The 22,500-nt window shown below is 44.2% G+C and overlaps 2 protein-coding genes across 2 annotated transcripts in view; one reads left to right on the forward strand and one right to left on the reverse strand.

Annotated features, from left to right (window-relative positions):
- The first annotated feature begins 3,017 nt into the window (after positions 1–3,017).
- si:dkey-183c6.8 (protein O-GlcNAcase) lies at positions 3,018–14,641 on the forward strand. Its single transcript, XM_066681171.1, has 16 exons — positions 3,018–3,097; positions 3,589–3,686; positions 3,888–4,022; positions 5,395–5,565; positions 6,796–6,894; positions 7,023–7,292; positions 7,873–7,959; positions 8,795–9,201; positions 11,619–11,793; positions 12,137–12,193; positions 12,275–12,360; positions 12,475–12,579; positions 12,792–12,883; positions 13,534–13,729; positions 13,944–14,100; positions 14,308–14,641. Exons 1-16 carry the CDS (start codon positions 3,018–3,020, stop codon positions 14,442–14,444), a joined length of 2,352 nt encoding a protein of 783 aa, XP_066537268.1. The 3' UTR covers positions 14,445–14,641.
- A 5,294-nt stretch (positions 14,642–19,935) lies between these two features.
- Positions 19,936–22,500, reverse strand: part of si:dkey-183c6.7 (urea transporter 1) — a 20,259-nt gene continuing 17,694 nt past the window's right edge. The window contains 1 exon segment of the mRNA XM_066681173.1: positions 19,936–20,075. Within this exon segment, the coding sequence (XP_066537270.1) occupies positions 19,936–20,075 (140 nt within the window).

The raw sequence follows: 22,500 nt of genomic DNA on the forward strand, positions 1-22,500 counted from the left end.
ACACACTCTATCAGATTACACAAGGGCGTCCGATAAAAACATGCACGGTTGATCAATAATGGAAAGGACATGACGGATTAATTTAACTTTTAAGGGCGGGCTCCGGCGCAGCAGGTAGGTGTCGCAGTCACACAGCTCCAGGGACCTGGAGGTTGTGGGTTCGATTCCCGCTCCGGGTGACTGTCTGTGAGGAGTGTGGTGTGTTCTTTCCCTGTGTCTGCGTGGGTTTCCTCCGGGTGACTGTCTGTGAGGAGTGTGGTGTGTTCTCTCTGTGTCTGCGTGGTTTCCTCCAGGTGACTGTCTGTGAGGAGTGTGGTGTGTTCTCTCTGTGTCTGCGTGGGTTTCCTCTGGGTGACTGTCTGTGAGGAGTGTGGTGTGTTCTCCCTGTGTCTGCGTGGGTTTCCTCCAGGTGACTGTCTGTGAGGAGTGTGGTGTGTTCTCCCCGTGTCTGTGTGGGTTTCCTCCGGGTGACTGTCTGTGAGGAGTGTGGTGTGTTCTCCCTGTGTCTGCGTGGGTTTCCTCCAGGTGACTGTCTGTGAGGAGTGTGGTGTGTTCTCTCTGTGTCTGCGTGGGTTTCCTCTGGTGACTGTCTGTGAGGAGTGTGGTGTGTTCTCTCTGTGTCTGCGTGGGTTTCCTCCGGGTGACTGTCTGTGAGGAGTGTGGTGTGTTCTCTCTGTGTCTGCGTGGGTTTCCTCCGGGTGACTGTCTGTGAGGAGTGTGGTTTGTTCTCCCTGTGTCTGCGTGGGTTTCCTCCGGGTGCTCCGGTTTCCTCCCACAGTCCAAAAACCCACATTGGTAGGTGAATTGGTGACTCAAAAGTGTCCGTAGGTGTGAGTGAATGTGTGTGTGTGTGTGTTGCCCTGTGAAGGACTGCGGCCCCCTCCAGGGTATATTTCCACCTTGCGCCCAATGATTCCAGGTAGGCTCTGGACCCACCGCGACCCTGAACTGGATAAGGGTTACAGATAATGAATGAATGAATTAATATTAATATGTTTCATTACAAATAAATGTGTATAAAATTTGAAATAGTAGCTTCCAAAATTATTCTTGTATGTATGACCTTAGAAAGAGGTCATAGCAGTTGGGGTAAGGTGCCTTCAGCTGTGGGTGGTCAGGGAGGAGAATGTGTATATTTCTATGTATATCTCTCTCTCTCGCTGTCTCTTGTTTATATATAATGTTTGTTCACATGTTTTTGTCGATGGGGAATAGTACCTCATTGTTTTTCCACAGCATCACATCCCGCGACACCCTCTGCTAGCAGTAGACCTGAGAGTGTGTGGAGTGCATGGGTGTGAGTGTGTGTGTGTTTGTCAGAGAAGAGCAGAAACGTGTAGGACACCATCTGTACAGAAGAGAGTGGAAGGGAGAACATTCTCTACCCACACAGGAGGAAAGAGGAAAGGGAGCAGGGGCCCTGGTCCATAATGAGTGATATATGAAGGGATTAATAGTAAAATAAAAAAAGGGAGGATGAAGGTGAGGCTAGAAAGCCTGCGTGTCAACTGTGTGGAGAGGAAGAGAGATGGAATTTATTTGTAGCTGATGTGTATTAGAAACAAGAGAGAGAGAATATAGTAAAGAAAGGCATGGTTTCAGTGGAATGAATTGAAAGAGCATTGAAAGACTCACATGTATTTATTTTTTTTAACTAAGGCACATTTGTTTGTGTGAAATTCTACATAAAAAAACATCACTATGAATTGACACGATAAACTGGTTAAACCTCTTAAATTCCATCCAGAAATGCATCATTTTCCATATATATTTTTGCTCTATCCCTGTTGTGCATTGTTGAGCACAGATGGCTTCGCTCTCCCTGGGTGTGTAGCGTGGCCCTTCCTCTGTCATCACTCAGCATGATAGTAGGCAATGCAGTTGTCTGCTAGCAACATATCACAGTTGGACAGTTTGTGCTCTCCTCTAAGTGTGTTGGGCTGTCAATAGAAGCAATGGCTGGCTCCATAAGTCTGAGAAATATAAGGCTAACACCATTGTGTGAGGCGTGTTGTAGTAAAGGGCTAATGTTACTTTTAGACAGTTTAACAGCGTTTACATCCAAAAAATGGATTAAAAATCAGTGTAAATGATATGGGCCCTTTGTGTGTGTGTGTGTGTGTGTGTGTGTGTGTGTGTGTGTGTGTGTGTGTGAGCAAGAGAGAGAGACAGAGAGAGAGCGAGAGAGAGAGTGAGAGGGGTATGTGTTTTGGGGGATAAAATAAATGCTTGCAGTTTTGAAAGAGGTCAGCCCTGGGGAGCCATATTTTAATAAATAATATTAAATTATAATAGATAATGTAAAAGTTTTTTTAAGAGTAGATTTCACTGGGTAAAAGGCGGGGAACACACTCTGGAGGGGGCTCAAGTCCTTCACAGGGTGACATTCACTCACACACTCACACCTACGGGCACTTTTGAGTCACCAGTCCACCTACCAACATGTGTTTTTTGGACTGTGGGAGGAAACCGGAGCACCCGGAGGAAACCCACGCAGACACAGGGAGGACACACCTCACTCCTCACAGACAGTCACCTGGAGGAAACCCACGCAGACACAGGGAGAACACACCACACTCCTCACAGACAGTCACCCGGAGGAAACCCACGCTGACACAGGGAGAACACACCACACTCTTCACAGACAGTCACCCGGAGGAAACCACACAGACACAGGAGAACACAGCACACTCCTCACAGACAGTCACCCAGAGTTGGGCTCAAACTCACAACCCCAGGACCCTGGAGCTGCGTGACTGTGACACTACCTGCTGCACCACCAGTCATAGCATCACATTATTTTTAAATGTAAATGTGTCATAAATGCAAAATATTTATGGTCATTATTTTTTCAACATTGAACCTCTGTATCAGACAGTGTCAGTCTTTACTACTGTGTGACTCTGTTTTGCAGTCTTTACCTTTTTCAAATCAGGTTTATATTGACCACACTGGTCCAAAAGTCATTAATTTAACTCACTTACGTTAAGACACCTCTAGCTCCATGCTCCACTGCAATGGCTATGAGCCTCGGATTCAGAGCTTCAGAGGTGATTGTAGAAACAGCACGTTCTAGTGCACACATCTTTGGTTATAAGTACAACCACAGATCAGATTTCTGATTTTCACACACCAACACTCGTGTACTAACCTCTACAGAGTCACACAGTGGACGGAAACTGGCCTCAGGTCAGTTTTGTAGCTGTGGTATTGATCCAGACCCTCAGGCCTTTCTCTGCAAGACACCTGACCCTTTGCATTATTGACAAGGAGGACAGTGCAGGAATCACTGCCATTATCTTCTCCCCTGCTGTTTTGGAGGCTCAGGGAAAGAGGGTGTGCTCTTTGCGGCCAGTCTGATGTTCCATGGGTTTATGTTGTCATTGCCTTTGACCTATGGGTTATAATGTGAATTTATTTTCTTATTTGTAATGCACAGCATCTTCACATATTGGTTAAAAATAGTGCCATGTACCAGAAAGCCACGGATGTTTCTTTCATTTTAGTGCCAGAATAACTATCGTTAATACCTTATTTAGACCATAAAATATCTCTTTCTCCCTCTATCTCTCTGTGTGTATGTGTCAGGATGCAGAAATGGGGTCTGAATACTTATCTCTATGGCCCTAAAGATGATCTGAAGCATCGCCTGCTGTGGAGAGAGGTGTACTCTGCTGAAGAGGAAGGTATCATATTTATTTGGACTTGTCCCAGGTTTATTCATGCAGGGCAGGCATTTTGTAAACCTGAAACACCGATCACCAAAGAAAGGGTTGTTTGGGGTAATGCCAATAAAAACCTTTGAGGAGCTTAATTTTCTGAAGAAATGTGCACTTTTGATTAAAGCTGTTTACACTAGTTAGGAGTCTCTCTCTCTGTTTTCGCAGCCCAGCTGAAAGCTCTGGTGTGTGAGGCTGAGTCGAGGGGTTTGAGGTTTGTCTATGCTCTCTCTCCTGGTCAGGACATAGTCTTTTCCAGCACCTCTGACCTCACGCTGCTTAAACGCAAACTCCGACAGGTAAGTGGTTTTCAAAGTTGTTTTGAATCTAGATTTTTATACTTTTAATTTATTGAAACACAACAGCTGTCGTTAACATTGTGTGAAAATTTCACGGTGAATGGACCAATAGAATTGCTCCAAAATTTCTTGAAAATATAAAGTTTTACCTGGACACCCATCGTTCTCCTGTAGAGTTACTATTTTGGAGATACATTTTTTTCTGTGAAAAGCAAAGAATAATTATATACATTTAGGTGAAGGACAACAATCCTTTCACTTCTTAAATGTGCACATAGACACACACATACATTCATTATCTGTAACCACTTAATCAGTTCAGGGTTGCGGTGTACACCTTGGAGCGGGCGCCAATCCTTCACAGGGCAACACACACACACACATTCACTCACACATTCACATCTACGCGCACTTTTGAGTCACCAATCCACCTACCGACTTGTGTTTTTGGACCGTGGGAGGAAACCGGAGCACCCGGAGGAAACCCACGCAGACACAGGGAGAACACACCACACTTCTCACAGACAGTCACCCGGAGGAAACCACACAGACACAGGGAAAACACACCACACCTCCTCACAGACAGTCACCCGGAGAAACCCATGCAGACGCAGGAGAACACACCACACTCCTCACAGACTGTCAACCGGAGGAAACCCACGCAGACACAGGGAGAACACACAACACTCCTCACAGACAGTCACCCGGAGGAAACCCACGCAGACACAGAGAGAACACACCACACTCCTCACAGACAGTCACCCCGGAGGAAACCCATGCAGATGCAGGGAGAGCACACCACACTCCTCACAGACAGTCACCCGGAGGAAACCCATGCAGACGCAGGGAGAACACACCACACTCCTCACAGACAGTCACCCGGAGGAAACCCACGCAGACACAGAGAGAACACACCACACTCCTCACAGACAGTCACCCGGAGGAAACCCATGCAGATGCAGGGAGAGCACACCACACTCCTCACAGACAGTCACCTGGAGGAAACCCACGCAGACACAGGGAGAACACACCACACTCCTCACAGACTGTCAACCGGAGGAAACCATGCAGACACAGGAGAACACACCACACTCCTCACAGACAGTCACCCGGAGGAAACCCACGCAGACACAGGGAGAACACACAGTGGACTCAAACCCACAACCTCCAGGTCCTTGGAGCTGTGTGATTGCAGCACCGTGCCTCCCAGCACACACACAAAACTTTACTATATTACTGAACTTACTTCTGACTTATTAAGGTCTGGCCCACTCAGCAACTATAAAATATGTCCCCTTTTAGATCTGCAATTCCCTGAAGTGTTACAGGAACCTGAATCTTGCTCCACATTCTTTTTCCCTCCTCTTTAACACTAGGTAGCAGAACTGGCTGCCAGGCTTTTGCTATCCTGTTTGATGACATCGATCACTCCATGTGCCAAGCCGACAATGAGGCCTTCTCCTCATTCGCTCATGCTCAGGTGTCCGTGGCCAATGAGATCTTCCGTTCCTTGGGGGAGCCACAAGTCTTCCTTTTCTGCCCCACTGGTAGGACAGTCTGCTTTGCTCAGTGTTCAAAGATTTGTGGACCCTCCTTCTTTGGACTTCATGGTGCACTCAAAGTGGTTCAGTTGAGCATATGGCTTGTATAATAAGAAAATGGGTCACTTTAGAACCTGCACATAAGACACATACTGCACTGCTCAGTACCTGGTTTTGACGGGGGGGACTTAAATTAGGGTGACCAGATCATAGCATAGCTGCTCGAGATGAGGGTGGGTCCATGAGCTTTTCCTGACGTAAACAAGGACTACTGACGTGCAGACTGACCAATTAAATGTTTACAGAGAAGGTTATCGACCAATAACGGTAGCTCTACAGTCAGACCGTCCAATCCGAAGATTTTAGGCTACTTCACCACGCCCCTTTCTCACTCAAGTGAACCAATCGGAGTAGGGAGGGCGGGACAAGTTTGTGACGGAAAGTTTGCATTATGGGTAATGTATGTGATTCTAGGAAACTGCTGTTCTCTGTGGTTTGTTTATGTTTATGGTCTTTTAAGGTGGAATGGTATGTTAAGGGAAAAACAACTATTGTTTCTGTCTGACTGAAGTTTAACTTGTCTTTAAGTTTTTATTCACTGATTGGATTACCAAAGACTCATTTGTTACTCCAGTTCTTTAGTTAGCACTTTCAGTTTACGTTTACTTTCAGATTATATTAAGTGAGCGGAAACACAAAAATAAGTGAATATGACCCAACTTTTGGTGGTCTCTTCTCTGTTTAAACAACTCCTGATGATGTTTCTCTGCCCTAAGCAGAGAGAGAAAGAGAGAGAGAGAGAGAGAAAGCAAAAGACCAAAATTGCTTTTCAATCGAAATCGTAAACATCGCTTTTATGTGAAAATTATAACATTAACATTCATTCTCTCTCTCTCTCTCTCTCTCTCTCTCTCTCTCTCTCTCTCTCTCTTTCTCTCTCTAACTCTCTCTCTCTCTCTCTCTCTCTCTCTTCTCTCTCTCTTTCTCTCTCTAACTCTCTCTCTCTCTCTCTCTCTCTCTCTCTTTCTCTCTCTAACTCTCTCTCTCTCTCTCTCTCCCTCTCTCTCTCTCTCTCTCTCTTTCTCTCTCTAACTCTCTCTCTCTCTCTCTCTCTCTCTCTCTTTCTCTCTCTAACTCTCTCTCTCTCTCTCTCTCTTTCCCTCTCTCTCTCTCTGTCTTTCTCTCTCTAACTCTCTCTCTCTCCCTCCCTCCCTCTCTCTCTCTCTCACTATGTAGAGTACTGTGGGTCTCTCTGTACTCCTAGTGTTTCTAAATCTCCATATCTGCTGACAGTGGGTGAAGACCTGCTACCTGGAATCTCAGTCATCTGGACAGGTCAGTTCACTGATCTGAGGGCAGTTTCTAGTGACACAGTAATGGATACATTACACATCTAAATTAAAACCTGTGGACAGATGATCCAGTTCGCTTTCGTTTTTCTCCATTTTGTTCCTGTCCATTAGGGAGTAAAGTGATCTCTCGGGAGCTCACTGCTGAGTCACTGGTGGAAGTGCAGTCAGTCCTGCAACGCCCTCCTCTGGTGTGGGACAATCTTCATGCGAACGATTATGATTCTCGCCGTGTCTTCCTGGGGCCCTTCAAAAGCCGGCCCCCTGGCCTTAGAGCCCACCTGAGGGGCCTCCTGCTGAACCCTAACTGCGAGTTTGAAGCCAACTACATCCCTCTACACACACTGGGGACCTGGCACAAAGCAGGGAAAGAGGAGAGAGAAGGTGAGAGGGTGGGGTATGTACAGAGAGGAGAGGAAGTGTGAAGCTGGGAGCACATTAAATAAGAGATCATGGGGACTGTACTAGAAGATGAGGGAGGGAGGGAGGGAGGGAGGGTGAGAGACTGTGTGGGCAGTGGATGTGATTTTGTCAGAGAATGAAGACATGTCATGAAAGGAAGTGATGGTGGGTCAAAAGGGCAATGGCACTCAAGTGAATCATAGAGAGTGAGTGAGAAATGTGATTGGTGGGTGGGTGTTTAAAGAAAGATAAAGAGAGGGAGGATATGGAGAGAAAAAAGCTTGTTTTTTATTATGAAATGAAGACTGAAGGACAGGAAAATCATGAACATCAAGGCCCTTGGGCGGGAGGTCAGTCTTAACAGTTGCAAAAGAGCAAGTGACCAGTAACATAATATGATTAGCTTTTTATCATCTGAAGGGCTCAGTGGACAAGGCTCAGCAAACTCAGGCGTAACATTAGTTTACTGCGTTCTCTCTCTCTCCCTCTCTTTAGCTTTCACAAATATTTATTTGCAGTTTGTTGATATGCTGTTATTTTGTTTTTGTGTGTTTGTGTTCAGGTGAAGTACAGCAGTACTGTCCAGAGCGGGCACTTTCTGCTGCGCTGCAAGACTGGATAGACGAACTGAGTCAGCCTCTACAACCTGGTACCCACCTCCCGCTAACTTCTACCACTCACACTGTGCAGTCACATACAGCTTATGGTTATGTTACCTGCCTTTTGTTCATCACGGACAGAAGATACATTTTATATGTCTGATTTAACATGGGGCGGCACGGTGGCGCAGCAGGGAGTGCTGTTACACAGCTCCAGGGACCTGGAGGTTGTGGGTTTGAGTCCCGCTCTGGGTGACTGTCTGTGAGGAGTTTGGTGTGTTCTCTCTGTGTCTGCGTGGGTTTCCTCTGGGTGACTGTCTGTGAGGAGTGTGGTGTGTTCTCCCTGTGTCTGTGTGGGTTTCCTCCGGGTGACTGTCTGTGAGGAGTGTGGTGTGTTCTCTCTGTGTCTGCGTGGGTTTCCTCTGGGTGACTGTCTGTGAGGAGTGTGGTGTGTTCTCCCTGTGTCTGTGTGGGTTTCCTCCGGGTGACTGTCTGTGAGGAGTGTGGTGTGTTCTCTCTGTGTCTGCGTGGGTTTCCTCCGGGTGACTGTCTGTGAGGAGTGTGGTGTGTTCTCCCTGTGTCTGTGTGGGTTTCCTCTGGGTGACTGTCTGTGAGGAGTGTGGTGTGTTCTCCCTGTGTCTGTGTGGGTTTCCTCCGGGTGACTGACTGTGAGGAGTGTGGCGTGTTCTCGTGTCTGCGTGAGTTTCCTCCAGGTGACTGACTGTGAGGAGTGTGGCGTGTTCTCCCTGTGTCTGCGTGGGTTTCCTCCGGGTGACTGTCTGTGAGGAGTGTGGTGTGTTCTCCCTGTGTCTGCGTGGGTTTCCTCCAGGTGACTGTCTGTGAGGAGTGAGGTGTGTTCTCCCCTATTTATACTCTGTGTCTTAGGTCGACAGATCAGGCCTATGGAGCACAGGTCATCTGCCTCCTCTTCCTCCTCCAAACACAAAGCTTCAGACAGCTCAGACAATCAGCACGGAGCTCAATCCAAACCTTCCTTCACTGTGGGGGCCTGCTCCACCCAGCCACAGAAACACCACCTTGTGGCTGGACCCCTGAAGACTGAGGAGCAGCTCCCTCTGGGTCACAACCAAGAGAAGGGCTCGGGAAAAGCCCTATGTGCTGGGAAAGGACCTCTGAGTGAGGAGCAGGTGCGACTGCTTGTGGGGCTTTATTACCTCCCACATGAACATGGACCACCAGCTCAGAGCCTACTGCAGGATCTCACCTGGCTTAGGAGCAACTGCCAGTACATCAGCGTTAATGGCAATAGCAAGAAAACCCAGCCTCAAAAGGTCAGTAGAAATAAGGTAATTTTTATATATATACATTTGCATATCTATACAGCTCAGTGGCGATTGCTCTAAGACTGCAAGGGAAGCTCAGCTTCCCCTAAAATGTAAAAAAATAAGTGATCAAATATATACTGTTGTGTGTACAGTACATTGAATAAATATTCACTACAACACGCTCAACTTTTGTTCAGAATCAGCTTCTTATCACTGGTAAAGACGCGGCTTTCCTCTCAGTCATTCCCGCAGCTTCACGGTGCTTTAAACAGTGAGGACGCTGAGCGTCCACAGAGTTCAATAGCGAAGCAGCGAAACGAGACGAGTCATTGGATAAATGCTGGGCTTTGTCCCGCCCATCGGACGCTCAGCGTCTCTGGGGGTCTATGGGGCAGTGGGCTGGCCTCGGCTGGCCCGGTCGCTCAGCTTCTGCATGATGATTGGATGATCTGTCTGAGGCTGAATCCCTTTTTGATTGACAGCGAAATGAGCGAATCAGCGATCCTTTGGTGTAAAGATCCGTGGGAGCACAGGCGGACACACTTCATATGGGTCAAGGCCGTTTAAGCAGCCTAGCTCTGCTGGACATTGAGAGGACACTAGTCAAGTCCCTGGAAAAGACGCCTTGTTGGTACGACAGGGTCACAGATCATTTTCTTGAAAAGGAACGGAGGGTAGAATTTACGTATAAATAAACCGACACATTTTATGATGTATGCCGAAATTGAGCTTCCCCTCCTTGAAAGACCAGCATCCGCCACTGATACAGCTGTATGCTAATGTTTGGGCCCCCTTGGCCAAATTACACATTTAGAAAATGTTTTAATTGAGAATTACTAAACACAGCCTCTGTTTCTGTTCAAACATAAAACACAATCTTTTTGGCAAATATTAATACACAGCTATGTCTTTCGTAACTTATCAGAGAGAAGTTTGGACACCTTACAGAGTCAGTACTTAGTAACACCACCTTTGTCAGAAATCATAGCTTGCAAACAATTTTCTTTGCCAACTAACAGTCTTTCATATCTTTTACGTTGAATATTTCCCTGTTTTACTCCTCGTAAGTCGTCTATATCTGAGGTATTCTTGGGTTTTTGTGCATAAACAGCTTTATAACGTCTGTCCACACTTTTTCTATCATATTTTGGTCTGGGAAATGTGAGAGCCATTCCAAACGCTCCAGTCAATGTCTCTTCAGTTGTCCCTTAATGGATATTTAAGTGTGTTTTGGATCATTATCCTGTTGTAGAATTTATATTCTTTTCAGCTTTAGGAATTGCTGGTATTTTGTGAAACACTGCCAATACAAATGGCAGCAATACTCACCCCAAAGTATGGCTGACAAGATGCTCTTCTCATAATTATTGCTCCAGAAGTAGTTTTGCAAATTGTGGCCAAGGAGTTCTGTTATGACTTTAGCAACCCCCCAAAAAAACTCTGGCTTCTCAAGATATTTGGTGGCATGAGGTCTAGAGGAAAGTGAATTTTCCATTAACATTATGTTTGTGTGAGTAAGGCTGCCATTGGAACGTTGCATCACCACTTTAGAGTCAGCTAAACCTTCTTGCAGGTTCTTGGTAAGTTTCTTAACAGCATATGAGCATTTATGTCTTGTCACTCTGTGAGTTCTCTTGGTGTTAGAGATCTCAGCTTAACCAGCACGATTTCCCAGAACTGACATTGTGTTATATCATTCTGCACAGTAGAAACCACATGCTGAAAACACTTTGCTTTCGTCTTCCTCTGCCTCATGGACATTGACTGCTGTCATTTTTGGTTGTTTAGACGGTTGTTTAGAGGACCCACTGAGTGTTAGCACAGATCTGAGGACTGAGCATTCAGCTGACAGTTCCCATATACAGCTGGTAACATGCCTCATGCCCGATTTGCGAATTAATGTCTGTGATATTGTAAAAAAAAATCAAAAGGTGTATGGTGTCCAAATGGTAGGTGGATTGGCGACTCAAAGGTGTCCGTAGGTGTGAGTGTGTGAGTGAATGTGTGGGTGTGTGTGTGTGTAGCCCTGTGAAGGACTGGCGCCCCCTCCAGGGTGTATTCCCGCCTTGTGCCCAATGATTCCAGGTAGGCTCTGGACCCACCGCGACCCTGAACTGGATAAGGGTTACAGACAATGAATGAATTAAAAAATGTAAAAGAAAAACTATCGAAAGAGAAGAGGTGTCCAAACATTGGACTGGTACTGTCTATATACTCTGTACTCTGTAAACCTTCATCTATGAATAATAATAGACTGCAGGAGTTAAAGTGGTGTAGAGAGTGAAAGAAGGAAAGAATGTATGTGACGTGTTATGAGCCTCTGTATACGTTTACATCACCGTAAAGCTGGTTCAGTTTAAGGTTTATGTGCAACTTAAAGAAGCTGAAAAAACATTTTTTCCCTTACATGCTCATCCTCTCAGGTGGAGGAGTGGAGGACAAGGGCGAGCAGGTTTCTAGCCGTGTGTGATGAGATTGCAGCGCTGCACGGCAGTGTGGTAAACAGTGTGAACAGAGCTGTGCTCTATGACCTTTACCCCTATGTCTGGGACCTGAGGAACACCATGCTGGTAGCCAAGGCCTTCATCAGCTGGCTGGGTAAGTAGCATTTAGAGACAGGATGGGGGTGGTCTATACAGGAATTAACGGACTTCTGTCCTAGAAAATCACGCATCCTTCAGGGTGTGTTCCCGCCCGGCGCCCAGGAATTCCGGGAAGGTGCCGGACCCACCGCGACCCTGAACTGGATGGTGGTTACAGACAATGAATGAATGAATGATTGAACCTTGGTGTGAAGTTCTCCCGTTACATGTAGCTTCTTTAGCTGCAGCAAACTGTAAAATATTATTTAACAAACTAGATATAAATGAATGAATGGATAATGTTTTTATCTTTGTCTCTACACTTTTAACTCTTTCATTCTCCTTCTCGTTATCTTCAGAGGGGCGTGTGATGAGTGAAAGTTCTTCGTTGGGGTCCTGGAAAAACTGCTTCCACTGTGAGTGAACCTTTTTTTTTTCATATGCGACTGTACGTGTGTGTAGCCAAAATCTGAGGCTGATGAGCGTCTTGTGAACAGGGTGTGGAGCATCGTCAGGGGCAGAGCTTCTAGGTGTGGAAGCTGAGCCCTGGGTGTTTAAAGGGGGACTCTCAGGGGAAGTACAGGTAGGAATACCGTTATGTGTTAAACACAGAAATAAAGCAAGTGGAACCTGACAAATATGAACCAGTCTCTGCCTCAACGTGTCTTTCTCTTGTTGCTCTCTTCATCTGGTGCAGATACTCCTCCCTGTGGGTACCAGCAGTGAGTTGTTTAGCCACCCTCCTCCACTATTCCCCACCTCGCGCCTCTACAACATTCGCCCCTTCCAGCACAAGGACAAGGTGAGGGAGCATGCATATGTTAGATTACATTCAACTGTTATCACAGCAGTGGAATAAAGACAGACCTCTCTATCTATACGGTTTACACACCGATATTGGCATACACACACACACACACACACACGTGCACACACTCATCAAGGGTTTGTGTGGTATTTGACACCTCTATCTTCTCTATAATATTTGTCTGCACTTCATCCGTGTGCCACCAGGTGGAGCTGTACCGCATGGTGCGTCAGCTGCATCAGAGAGCAAGAGGAGCTCAGGACTCTGCTGTGGCCCATCCAGACTTCATCGGTGACAGGTTATAGTCGTTTATTTGTGAACAATCAACCCTGAAGGTTAACACAAATAGCACAGTCCATTACACAATGTATGTTTCAGGTTTGAGGTGGGGACCTTCTGAAGCACAGATGTTTTCAGTTAAACTTGTGTGAAATTTAGCGCTCACAGGCCCTTTTTAATGTATAATTGTTTAGTGTCAAGCCACAGAAACTGATGCATTTTCAAGCTGCACTTATTCCAAGTGTATTCCAAGTACAGGGGCGGAATAAAGGCCCAGCAGAGCTATGTAGATATGGCCATAACAATGATGTTATTTGATTTATTACGAAGTAATATTAAACAGTACGTTGTTAACCCTAGTTACGTTACGTGGTTTGCTGTGTTTGCTTTTAGTCCCAAATGCTGCAGCCTGCTTCCAGACTAGCATCAAGAAAAGAGGGCGTATTGCACCGGCCCTTGTTTTGTGTCCAGACAGCATTGTTTTTAAAGCACTAAGTGGTCTAGCACCCTTCTTAAATTGTCACTTGTTTGCTGACAACTTCAGCCTCACAGATTTCTGAGATTGTCCTCGGGGATCATTTGCTAGCTGTGCCTAGCGCTCGTCTAAAACTTAAACGTAATCATGCGTTTTTGGTGTGTGTGTGTGTGTGTGTTTTTGTTTACCCTCAGGTGCCTGGGTGCATCCCTGGCACTGTGCCCAGAGTACAGCTTTGTTCTGGAGGATGAGCTGGGAGTGTGTGGGTGTGCGGTTGGCATCCTGGATGTGCGCTCCTTTACCAAGCGTTGCCAGGCCACCTGGCTGCCTGCTATGAGAGACAAATACCCCACACGTCCACACGGAGCCAGTGGACATGCTGCCTCAAAGGTCAGAAGTCCGTTCAGGACATCCTAACACGCATAAACGAGTAATCATTTATATGCTACACTTTTTTAACTCTTCCGTTCCTCAGTCAAGACCATGACGTATTGTACAGCAGTTTCATTTTAGCTACTGGACTGTGTTTTCACTAAACAACTAAACCGATGCCACACTATCATGTGCGTCCATCTCTCAGTGTGTTTCTCCTGTGTGACTGCAGGAGGCGCTGCTGTGTTTTCAGGAGGAGCAGGATTACCCAGACTCCCTGCTCTACCACTTCCCTTCTCAGCTGCGGCTGGAGGCTCTGCCTGAACTTGTTGACTGCAGCGTCAGCAGGAGCCTCCTCACATCCCTGCTCACTGCACTCAAGGCAAATGGTGAGAGCGAATGAGACTGCTGCTTGTCTTCATTAGTTTTGATGATGTCACTGCACCAGCATGCAGGGAGAAATAATATTAAGCAGTAATGTTATTGTTTCACCCACACCAGTGCCACCTATCATCGGTCATAATGCTTAGCGAGCTTAGAGACCACTTGCTTGAACTAAAAGAAATCTCATTGTTTTCCCGTTCTTCTTGCTGCAGGCTCCCAGGGTGTGTTTTGCGAGGTGCAGCCCACAGACCGGTTGAGGCTGGAGTTCCTCACTAAGCTGGGCTTCCTGGAGATCCTGCAGGGAGAAGCTCGCTCCACTGAAGGGCTTGTCCTTGGCAGACTGCTCTAGAGCCTTAATCTGACCATGAATGACCACAGAGGACCTGAATCAACTTTCTGGCAAAGATTTATTTGAGGAGGCACTGCATATAGGGCTAAATAGGACTCTAGCATTACATTTCAGAAGTATGCACTTGTTTCTGCTGTGGACACTAATACTACAGGGTGGGTCATTTATATGGATACACCTTAATAAAATGGGAATGGTTGGTGATATTAACTTCCTGTTTGTGGCACATTAGTATATGGGAGCGGGGAAACTTTTCAAGATGGGTGGTGACCATGGCGGCCATTTTGAAGTCGGCCATTTTTTAACCAAGTTTTGTTTTTTCAATGGGAAGAGGGTCATGTGACACATCAAACTTATTGGAATTTCACAAGAAAAACAATGGTGTGCTTGGTTTTAACGTAACTTTATTATTTCATGAGTTATTTACAAGTTTCTGACCACTTATAAAATGTGTTCAAAATGCTGCCCATTGTGTTGGATTGTCAATGCAACCCTCTTCTCCCACTCTTCACACACTGATAGCAACACCGCAGGAGAAATGCTAGCACAGGCTTCCAGTATCCGTAGTTTCAGGTGCTGCACGTCTTGATGGTATGGTGTGGTATATGGGGTACAAAGATAGTGGGGCCATTCTTCATCAATGGAAACCTCAAGGCCAATGGAAATGCGAAATTGCTACATGATGATGTGTTTTCCTCTGTATGCACTGAAGCTGGCACGTTCCCTGAGTTTTTCCAGCAAGACGGTGCACCACCACATTATGGGTGTCAGGTCATTCCTAGATGAACAGTTTCCTGGAAAGTGGATTGGTTGTCGTGGGCCAGTTGAATGGTCACCAAGGTCTCCCGATCTGACCCCTTAGACTTTTATCTTTGGGGTCATCTGAAGGCAATTGTCTACGCTGTGAAGATACGAGACGTGCAGCACCTGGGACTACGGATCCTGGAAATCTGTGCTAGCATTTCTCAGTGTGTGAAGAGTGGGAGAAGAGGGTTGCATTGATAATCCAACACAATGGGCAGCACTTCGAACACATTTTATAAGTGGTCAGAAACCACTTTGTAAATAACTCATGAAATAATAAAGTTACGTTAAAACCAACCACACCATAGTTTTTCTTGTGAAATTCCCAATAAGTTTGATGTGTCACATGACCCTCTTCCAATTAAAAAACAAAACCTGGATCCAAAATGGCCGACTTCAAAATGGTCACCACCCATCTTGAAAAGTTTCCCTCCTCCCATATACTAATGTGCCACAAACAGGAAGTTAATATCACCGACCATTCCCATTTTATTAAGTATATCCACATAAATGGCCCACTCTGTATATTGCTCTTTGGTAAAAGACACACATTGTGTAAACAGTGAAAGGGAAAATGGCCCAAACCATTAGCTTCTGTTCTGAGACGAATCATTCTCAGTGCAGAAGTCACTCTCTACAGTAATTTCACAGGTCACTCTCAGACCATAATCTTGTATCTGAAATCAATCTTTATAGGAGAAGAATTATGTAAAAAGCTTTTATTCCAAGGATTTTTAAGAGTGAACATCTTTGCCAGAAGGGTGTACAGGTGCTTTACCCATGGGACTGAACCGGTTAAACTGGGCTTAGTCTTGATTGGTGTTGGGGCAGCTATTTGCAGGTATGAGGGTCCCCATCAGCCCTCTCTGTTTAACCAGGGCCTGTGTTCATAAAGAGCCTGACAGAATGAGCACTGGTCCACAGTGATTTTGTACCGGGGGGGTGGGGGGGTCCAAGCTTTTGATCCTGCTAAAGACTAGTTCTACAACCAGTAATTATTGATTCATTAGACTTTCTGCAAGGTTCTCTCACTTTGCTCTCTTCCTTCTTCTTCTCTTCCCTTCCACTCCTTCAGAAGCCTGGTCCCAAGTGCTGCGCTCATAACCCTGTGGTGTTCATGTGTCCGACTTGATAAGAAACAGAAGGACCACAGGGCAGCAGGGCATTCCATTTGTCATTTTGTCGTTCAAAGGGGGGGCTCACAATCACCTCTTCTACCTGCCAGAACCAACAAGGACCAACATTGAAAATAACTGGGCTACTTTTGAAACACTCAATCTTTGTCCAGCTTTTAGGGGTGATTCAGTTGTATTAGCCTTGTTCGTCTGGGTGAGCTCACCTGGAAATTGAGGCTATTCATTATTAGAATTAAGCAATTTTGCTCCAGCGTAGGTACAAAAGCTTGGGCTACAACCAGCCGTATTATGAACAAAACTGAGCTCTGCATTGTGTAAAAGAAGGGAGGAACCAGTGCCGCTGTTCCGGGTTCTCTATGAACATCACCCTTTGAGCACTACATCATTAACCCATTCAAGTATGATTTAATTCAGTTCACTTCATTTTTCTGGTTTCTTCACTGAGCTACTCTTCTTCCACTGGCTCCCACTACTCAGAGCTCTTGGTGGTGATGGTGTGTAGCTTGTAATAAGCTAGCTAACAAGCTTTTGTGTTGGAACTGTCGATCACTTTAGGAGCCTAAAGCACAATGAGTCAGTTGTTGTAGATGGTGGTCAGGGTGTTGTAGGAGAGAGGAGTGTATCTTTCGTTGGTCATATTTACCCTCTTTATTCTCTTTGATCATGTACTTACATCACATAGGCGCTCATTTATTCGCTGGGCACCGCTGCCTTGCTTCTACACCATAGTCCATTAAAGTCAGGTCTGCTAACCATCCTGGTATCATTCCAAAATTAATGTATCTCAGTTCTTATTAAAATTGGCATTAAAGGGAACGTCTACGATATTTGGGGAAACACAGCTCTAAACTCTGCATCGTTTAAGGTGGGAACAGTATGTTTGAGGGAAAATAACGACTGTTGTTTGTCCGTGACTGAAGTTTAACTTGTCTGTAAGTTTTTATTCACCGTTCAATTCACTGAATGACCACAGACACTCCTTTGTAAATCGAGTTGGTTAGTTTTGTAAATGCAGTCAGTCATCTCCCGAATTTGGAGACATTTCCACCTTAAGTGATCCATAACAGCAACAATAAGTCAATATATTAGTCACCTGTGCAACAGGAATAGAGCAGTCCTCATTTCTGTTGGTACTTTTCAATGTTTGGAGTTCTGTTCGTTGTCTAAAACGACTCCAGATGCCTCTGCCATGAGCAGAGAGAGAGAGAGAGAGAGAGAGAGAGAGAGAGAGAGAAAGAGAAAGAGAGAGAGAGAGAGAGAGAGAGAGAGAGAGAGAAAGAGAAAGAGAGAGAGAAAGAGAGAGAGAAAGAAAGAAAGAGACTAGCATACTTGACCATGCCAGTTTTTTTTTTTTTTTTTTTCATTCATTTACCGACACAGGTTTCGTAAACACATTAGACCAGTTTGGCGTATACAAAGAGACTTGAGAGCTAGCAAAGGGGTGAGGAAACGTCTTTTTGTTTACAATTGGGAACTATGCATTTGGTACGAGTTATTATTGAATATTAAGAATATTAGAACAATATCAGAAAATGTTACAAACAGAAAATGACCCCCAAAACCCCCATAGTACTTTAAAAAAAAACTTGTGTTCAGAACGTCCAGCTTCCTTTATTACATCTTACATTCTTTCCAGGAGCTTTTAGTTGAAAAAGTCTGCAGGGATATTCCTTCCACCAAAGTTTCACTTCTGTAGTTTGTGTTTTCGGTGATGATCCTAAACACTGACGAGGTCTGGACACCGCTAGGACCAGGATATTGTTCAGAGACCAGCAGCTTATTAAATTTACAACTTTCTTTTTCTCGGTTTAGGCTTCTTAGAGCTACACATCTTTTCTGAGCCACAATGTTGAGGTGTCTGTTCGTAGTATGGACAGAAGCACCTAGTTTGTATCAAGAGTGGAACTTGATAGTGTCTAAAGATGAAAGCATTAGTGCTGTCTATCTGAAGGTGAGAGTTTTGAGCGTCTGTCTGCTCCTGCATGGCTGTAGGAGACTGATGATTCTCCTTTTCCTTATATACATGAAGAATGTTATATATATAATCTCCAATATAAGTCAGTCAGTTTTACAAAGGGCCATTTTGACTGGAAATTACACAAATGTAATATACATGGTAGATGAAGTTGATAAAATGGACAGTGAAGCAGATGAACTTTCTCTCCTTGACTCACTCATTCATTTTTACTTTCTCTGTCTCTGTCTCTGTGTCTCTCTCTCTCTCACACACACACACAAACACACACACACACACACACACACACACACACACACACACACAGTACAGTAAGATCTTGGACTACTTTCCCACAAAAGGAACATGATGAATCACCTAATACCACTATGAGCTTTTTATAGTTCCACTCTTCACTACCTACACACTCTCTCTCACACACACACACACACACATCCGTGTATAAATATCGCTGTGAAGGAGAGCTATTATCAGCTTCTGCCCCTTTGCTGCATGCACCTTTTCAAACAGGATTTATCTTTTATCATCAGCCCATGATTGCCATAGCAACTAAAGCCCTTAAGTAGTACATCTTCTTCATCTACCACTGGATATTGTTTTGTTAGAGGTTTGCCTTCATCGCTACATTACGGTTTATGGCTGATGTTATTTTGCATGTCTGCATTCTTGATGTTGTGTTTCACTTCACATTTGCACTGATTATTGGCTGGTTTAAATATCGCTGCCATAGTTTGTTTACTAAAAGGCCTCAGAACTGGGCTAGCAATGATATTTAATGTAGAATCTTTTTTGTTGGATGTTTTTAAAATGTTCTTTAAAAAAATGACCACTTTTTTTGTACTGGAATGAAGTCTGTTTACAGTACGATTAAACGCGCTTTGTTTTAACTCCAGCGCAGAGTTTTTGCGATTCATTGTAGCACAGCACAGACTTTACACACTTCTGTCTTTCAATTTGTTTCTAAAGTTAACTGTGTCTAGAAAATAAACAAAAAATACTAAACCAAGACATAAAAAGCACAGCTCCATCTTTTTATGAAGAAAACACATTCTATGATGAGTTATTAAAGGAAAGAGTGATTAGTACCTGTGAGTTAACTCAGAATAGTCATCTGTATTTCACATGAAATGCCATACACTGGTGTCATGGAAATGATCCACTAATAAGAAATGAGACTGAAAGTGGTCTTTGAGTAACTTTTATAGAGAGCAGCTAAAAGCATGCACTAACCCTCTGCTCTGCTCTGTCCTGTCAAAAGGAAAAACTCTGTTTGATACCCCACACACACACATAAGTACTTAGTTAGTTAGTTATCGTTACACTTATATAGCGCCTTTCTAGACACCCAAGGACGCTTTACAATCCACACTGCTCAGAACACTCAATTCACACACACACACACACTGGCGAGAAGCGGCAGCCAAATGCGCACAGTGTACTCTCGACCAGAAACGACCGTCCACCTGGAGGACTGCATCGGGCACTAGGGCTTCACCCAGGACAGAGCGTCAATCCATATCTGGGCACACACTCATTAACTCACAAACCAGGACAGTTATTACAGAAGCCAATTCACCTACCCTTCATCATCATACAAGGAGTTATTTTGTAACGGAGCCACCTCTAAGGGGTGGCTGCAGGGGTGTAACTCTTTAAAGCTGCACTCCCGTGTACTCCCATCAAACTCCTTTCCCACTAAAGACTCAGTGAAACAGTCTAAAGACAGAATAATGCAACATACATTTCATAAAACAGCTCATCTTCATATAAAACAAAGACTAATCAATAGTGATTACTACTAATTACTACTAAATACTAGTGATTACTACTAATTACTAGTGATTACTACTAAATACTAGTGATTACTATTAATTACTAGTGATTACTACTAAATACTAGTGATTACTACTAAATACGAGTGATTAATACTAATTACTACTAAATACTAGTTATTACTACTAAATACTAGTGATTACTACTAATTACCACTACATACTAGTGATTACTATTAATTACTACTAAATACTAGTTACTACTACTAAATACTAGTGATTACTATTAATTACTACTAATTACTAGTGATTACTACTACATACTATTGATTGCTACTAATTACTACTAAATATTAGGGATTACTACTAATTACTAGTGATTACTACTAAATACTAGTGATTACTACTAATTATTAGTGATTACTACTAATTACTAGTGATTACTACTAAATACTAGTGATTACTATTAATTACTAGTGATTACTACTAAATACTAGTGATTACTACTAAATACGAGTGATTAATACTAATTACTACTAAATACTAGTTATTACTACTAAATACTAGTGATTACTACTAATTACCACTACATACTAGTGATTACTATTAATTACTACTAAATACTAGTTACTACTACTAAATACTAGTGATTACTATTAATTACTACTAATTACTAGTGATTACTACTACATACTATTGATTACTACTAATTACTACTAAATATTAGGGATTACTACTAAATACTAGTGATTCAATGAGCACATGTTTGTAAAAGAAAAACAAACATTTGAAATTTCCCTTCACACTTAGCCATTGTGAAAATGTATCCATTTGTCTCTTTTACTCCTTTATTCTACAGCCTTATTTTTCTTTAGTTTTTTTCGCCTCAGAATGTGAAGCAAAGTGTCAGGCCCCTGCTGCCCACTCCAAACTGTTCATCATAATACTGGCTCTATTGTTCCCGAGGAATGCTCCACTTTGCCTCCAGAAATGCTTTGAATTTAAGCACATTTGAGAGGTGCTAAAACCAGTCGGTCAACTAAAGGCAGCCCTGCTCCGTCTGTATATCACCATTGCCATATATTTTTATATCAAAGCTTAATCAAGCAAACGTCATTCATGAAAGTGATTAAAGCTTTTTCATTAAGCTCCAACTCTCATAAGTTGATCAATGAAACGATGAAGCCCATCAGGTTCAGTGGCTGGGCCTAACTCCCATCTGTACAGGTTGATTGATTCTGCTTGTTATTGTTTTACAAAACATGGCGGCTCCATTCATGGACGTGCCAGACGTTTCTCAGGATGATTCGACATGGTTTTACCCACCGCGACTCTGAAATGGATCAGCGTTTACAGACAATGAATGAATGGAGATATTTAGGCTTCTGTTTCAAAAGTAAATAATTAGAACAGTTAATTTCAAGTTTTGATCATTTATTTACATTTTTAGTTATTTATATAATAATGTCACATATGTTCTTCCATAGGCCCCAACACTGGGGTGTCCAGGATTGCGTTTATACCCCAGTAATTAGGTTTGTGCTGTATAGCACTGTGTACCAACTTTGGATCCAAGATGGCCGCTGCTTTTGTTTTCAGACATGCAATGGAATTGTTAAAAGTAACATTCTTTCAAAAATACCACACAGGCAAATCCCTCTGAGATTATTTAACTCATTGAGATCTGAGGCAAATTTGTCATTATTTAGGGATAACGGTTACACAATGCTAATTTGTGAGTATAAAATTTTTGGTAACATTCTCACTGTGTCTGTGTGGGTTTCCTCCAGGTGACTGTCTGTGAGGAGTGTGGTGTGTTCTCCCTGTGTCTGCGTGGGTTTCCTCCAGGTGACTGTCTGTGAGGAGTGTGGTGTGTTCTCTCTGTGTCTGTGTGGGTTTCCTCCTGGTGACTGTCTGTGAGGAGTGTGGTGTGTTCTCCCTGTGTCGGCGTGGGTTTCCTCCGGGTGACTGTCTGTGAGGAGTGTGGTGTGTTCTCCCTGTGTCTGTGTGGGTTTCCTCCAGGTGACTGTCTGTGAGGACTGTGGTGTGTTCTCCCTGTGTCTGCGTGGGTTTCCTCCGGGTGACTGTCTGTGAGGAGTGTGGTGTGTTCTCCCTGTGTCTGCGTGGGTTACCTCCGGGTGACTGTCTGTGAGGACTGTGGTGTGTTCTCCCTGTGTCTGTGTGGGTTTCCTCCGGGTGACTGTCTGTGAGGAGTGTAGTGTGTTCTCCCTGTGTCTGCGTGGGTTTCCTCCGGGTGACTGTTTGTGAGGAGTGTGGTGTGTGCTCCCTGTGTCTGCATGGGTTTCCTAAAACACATGTTGGTAGGTGGATTGGCGACTCAAAAGTGTCCATAGGTGAGTGTGTGAGTG

This window comes from Hoplias malabaricus, chromosome 9 (genome assembly GCF_029633855.1).
Source record: "Hoplias malabaricus isolate fHopMal1 chromosome 9, fHopMal1.hap1, whole genome shotgun sequence".
In the NCBI taxonomy this organism is placed as follows: Eukaryota; Metazoa; Chordata; class Actinopteri; order Characiformes; family Erythrinidae; genus Hoplias; species Hoplias malabaricus.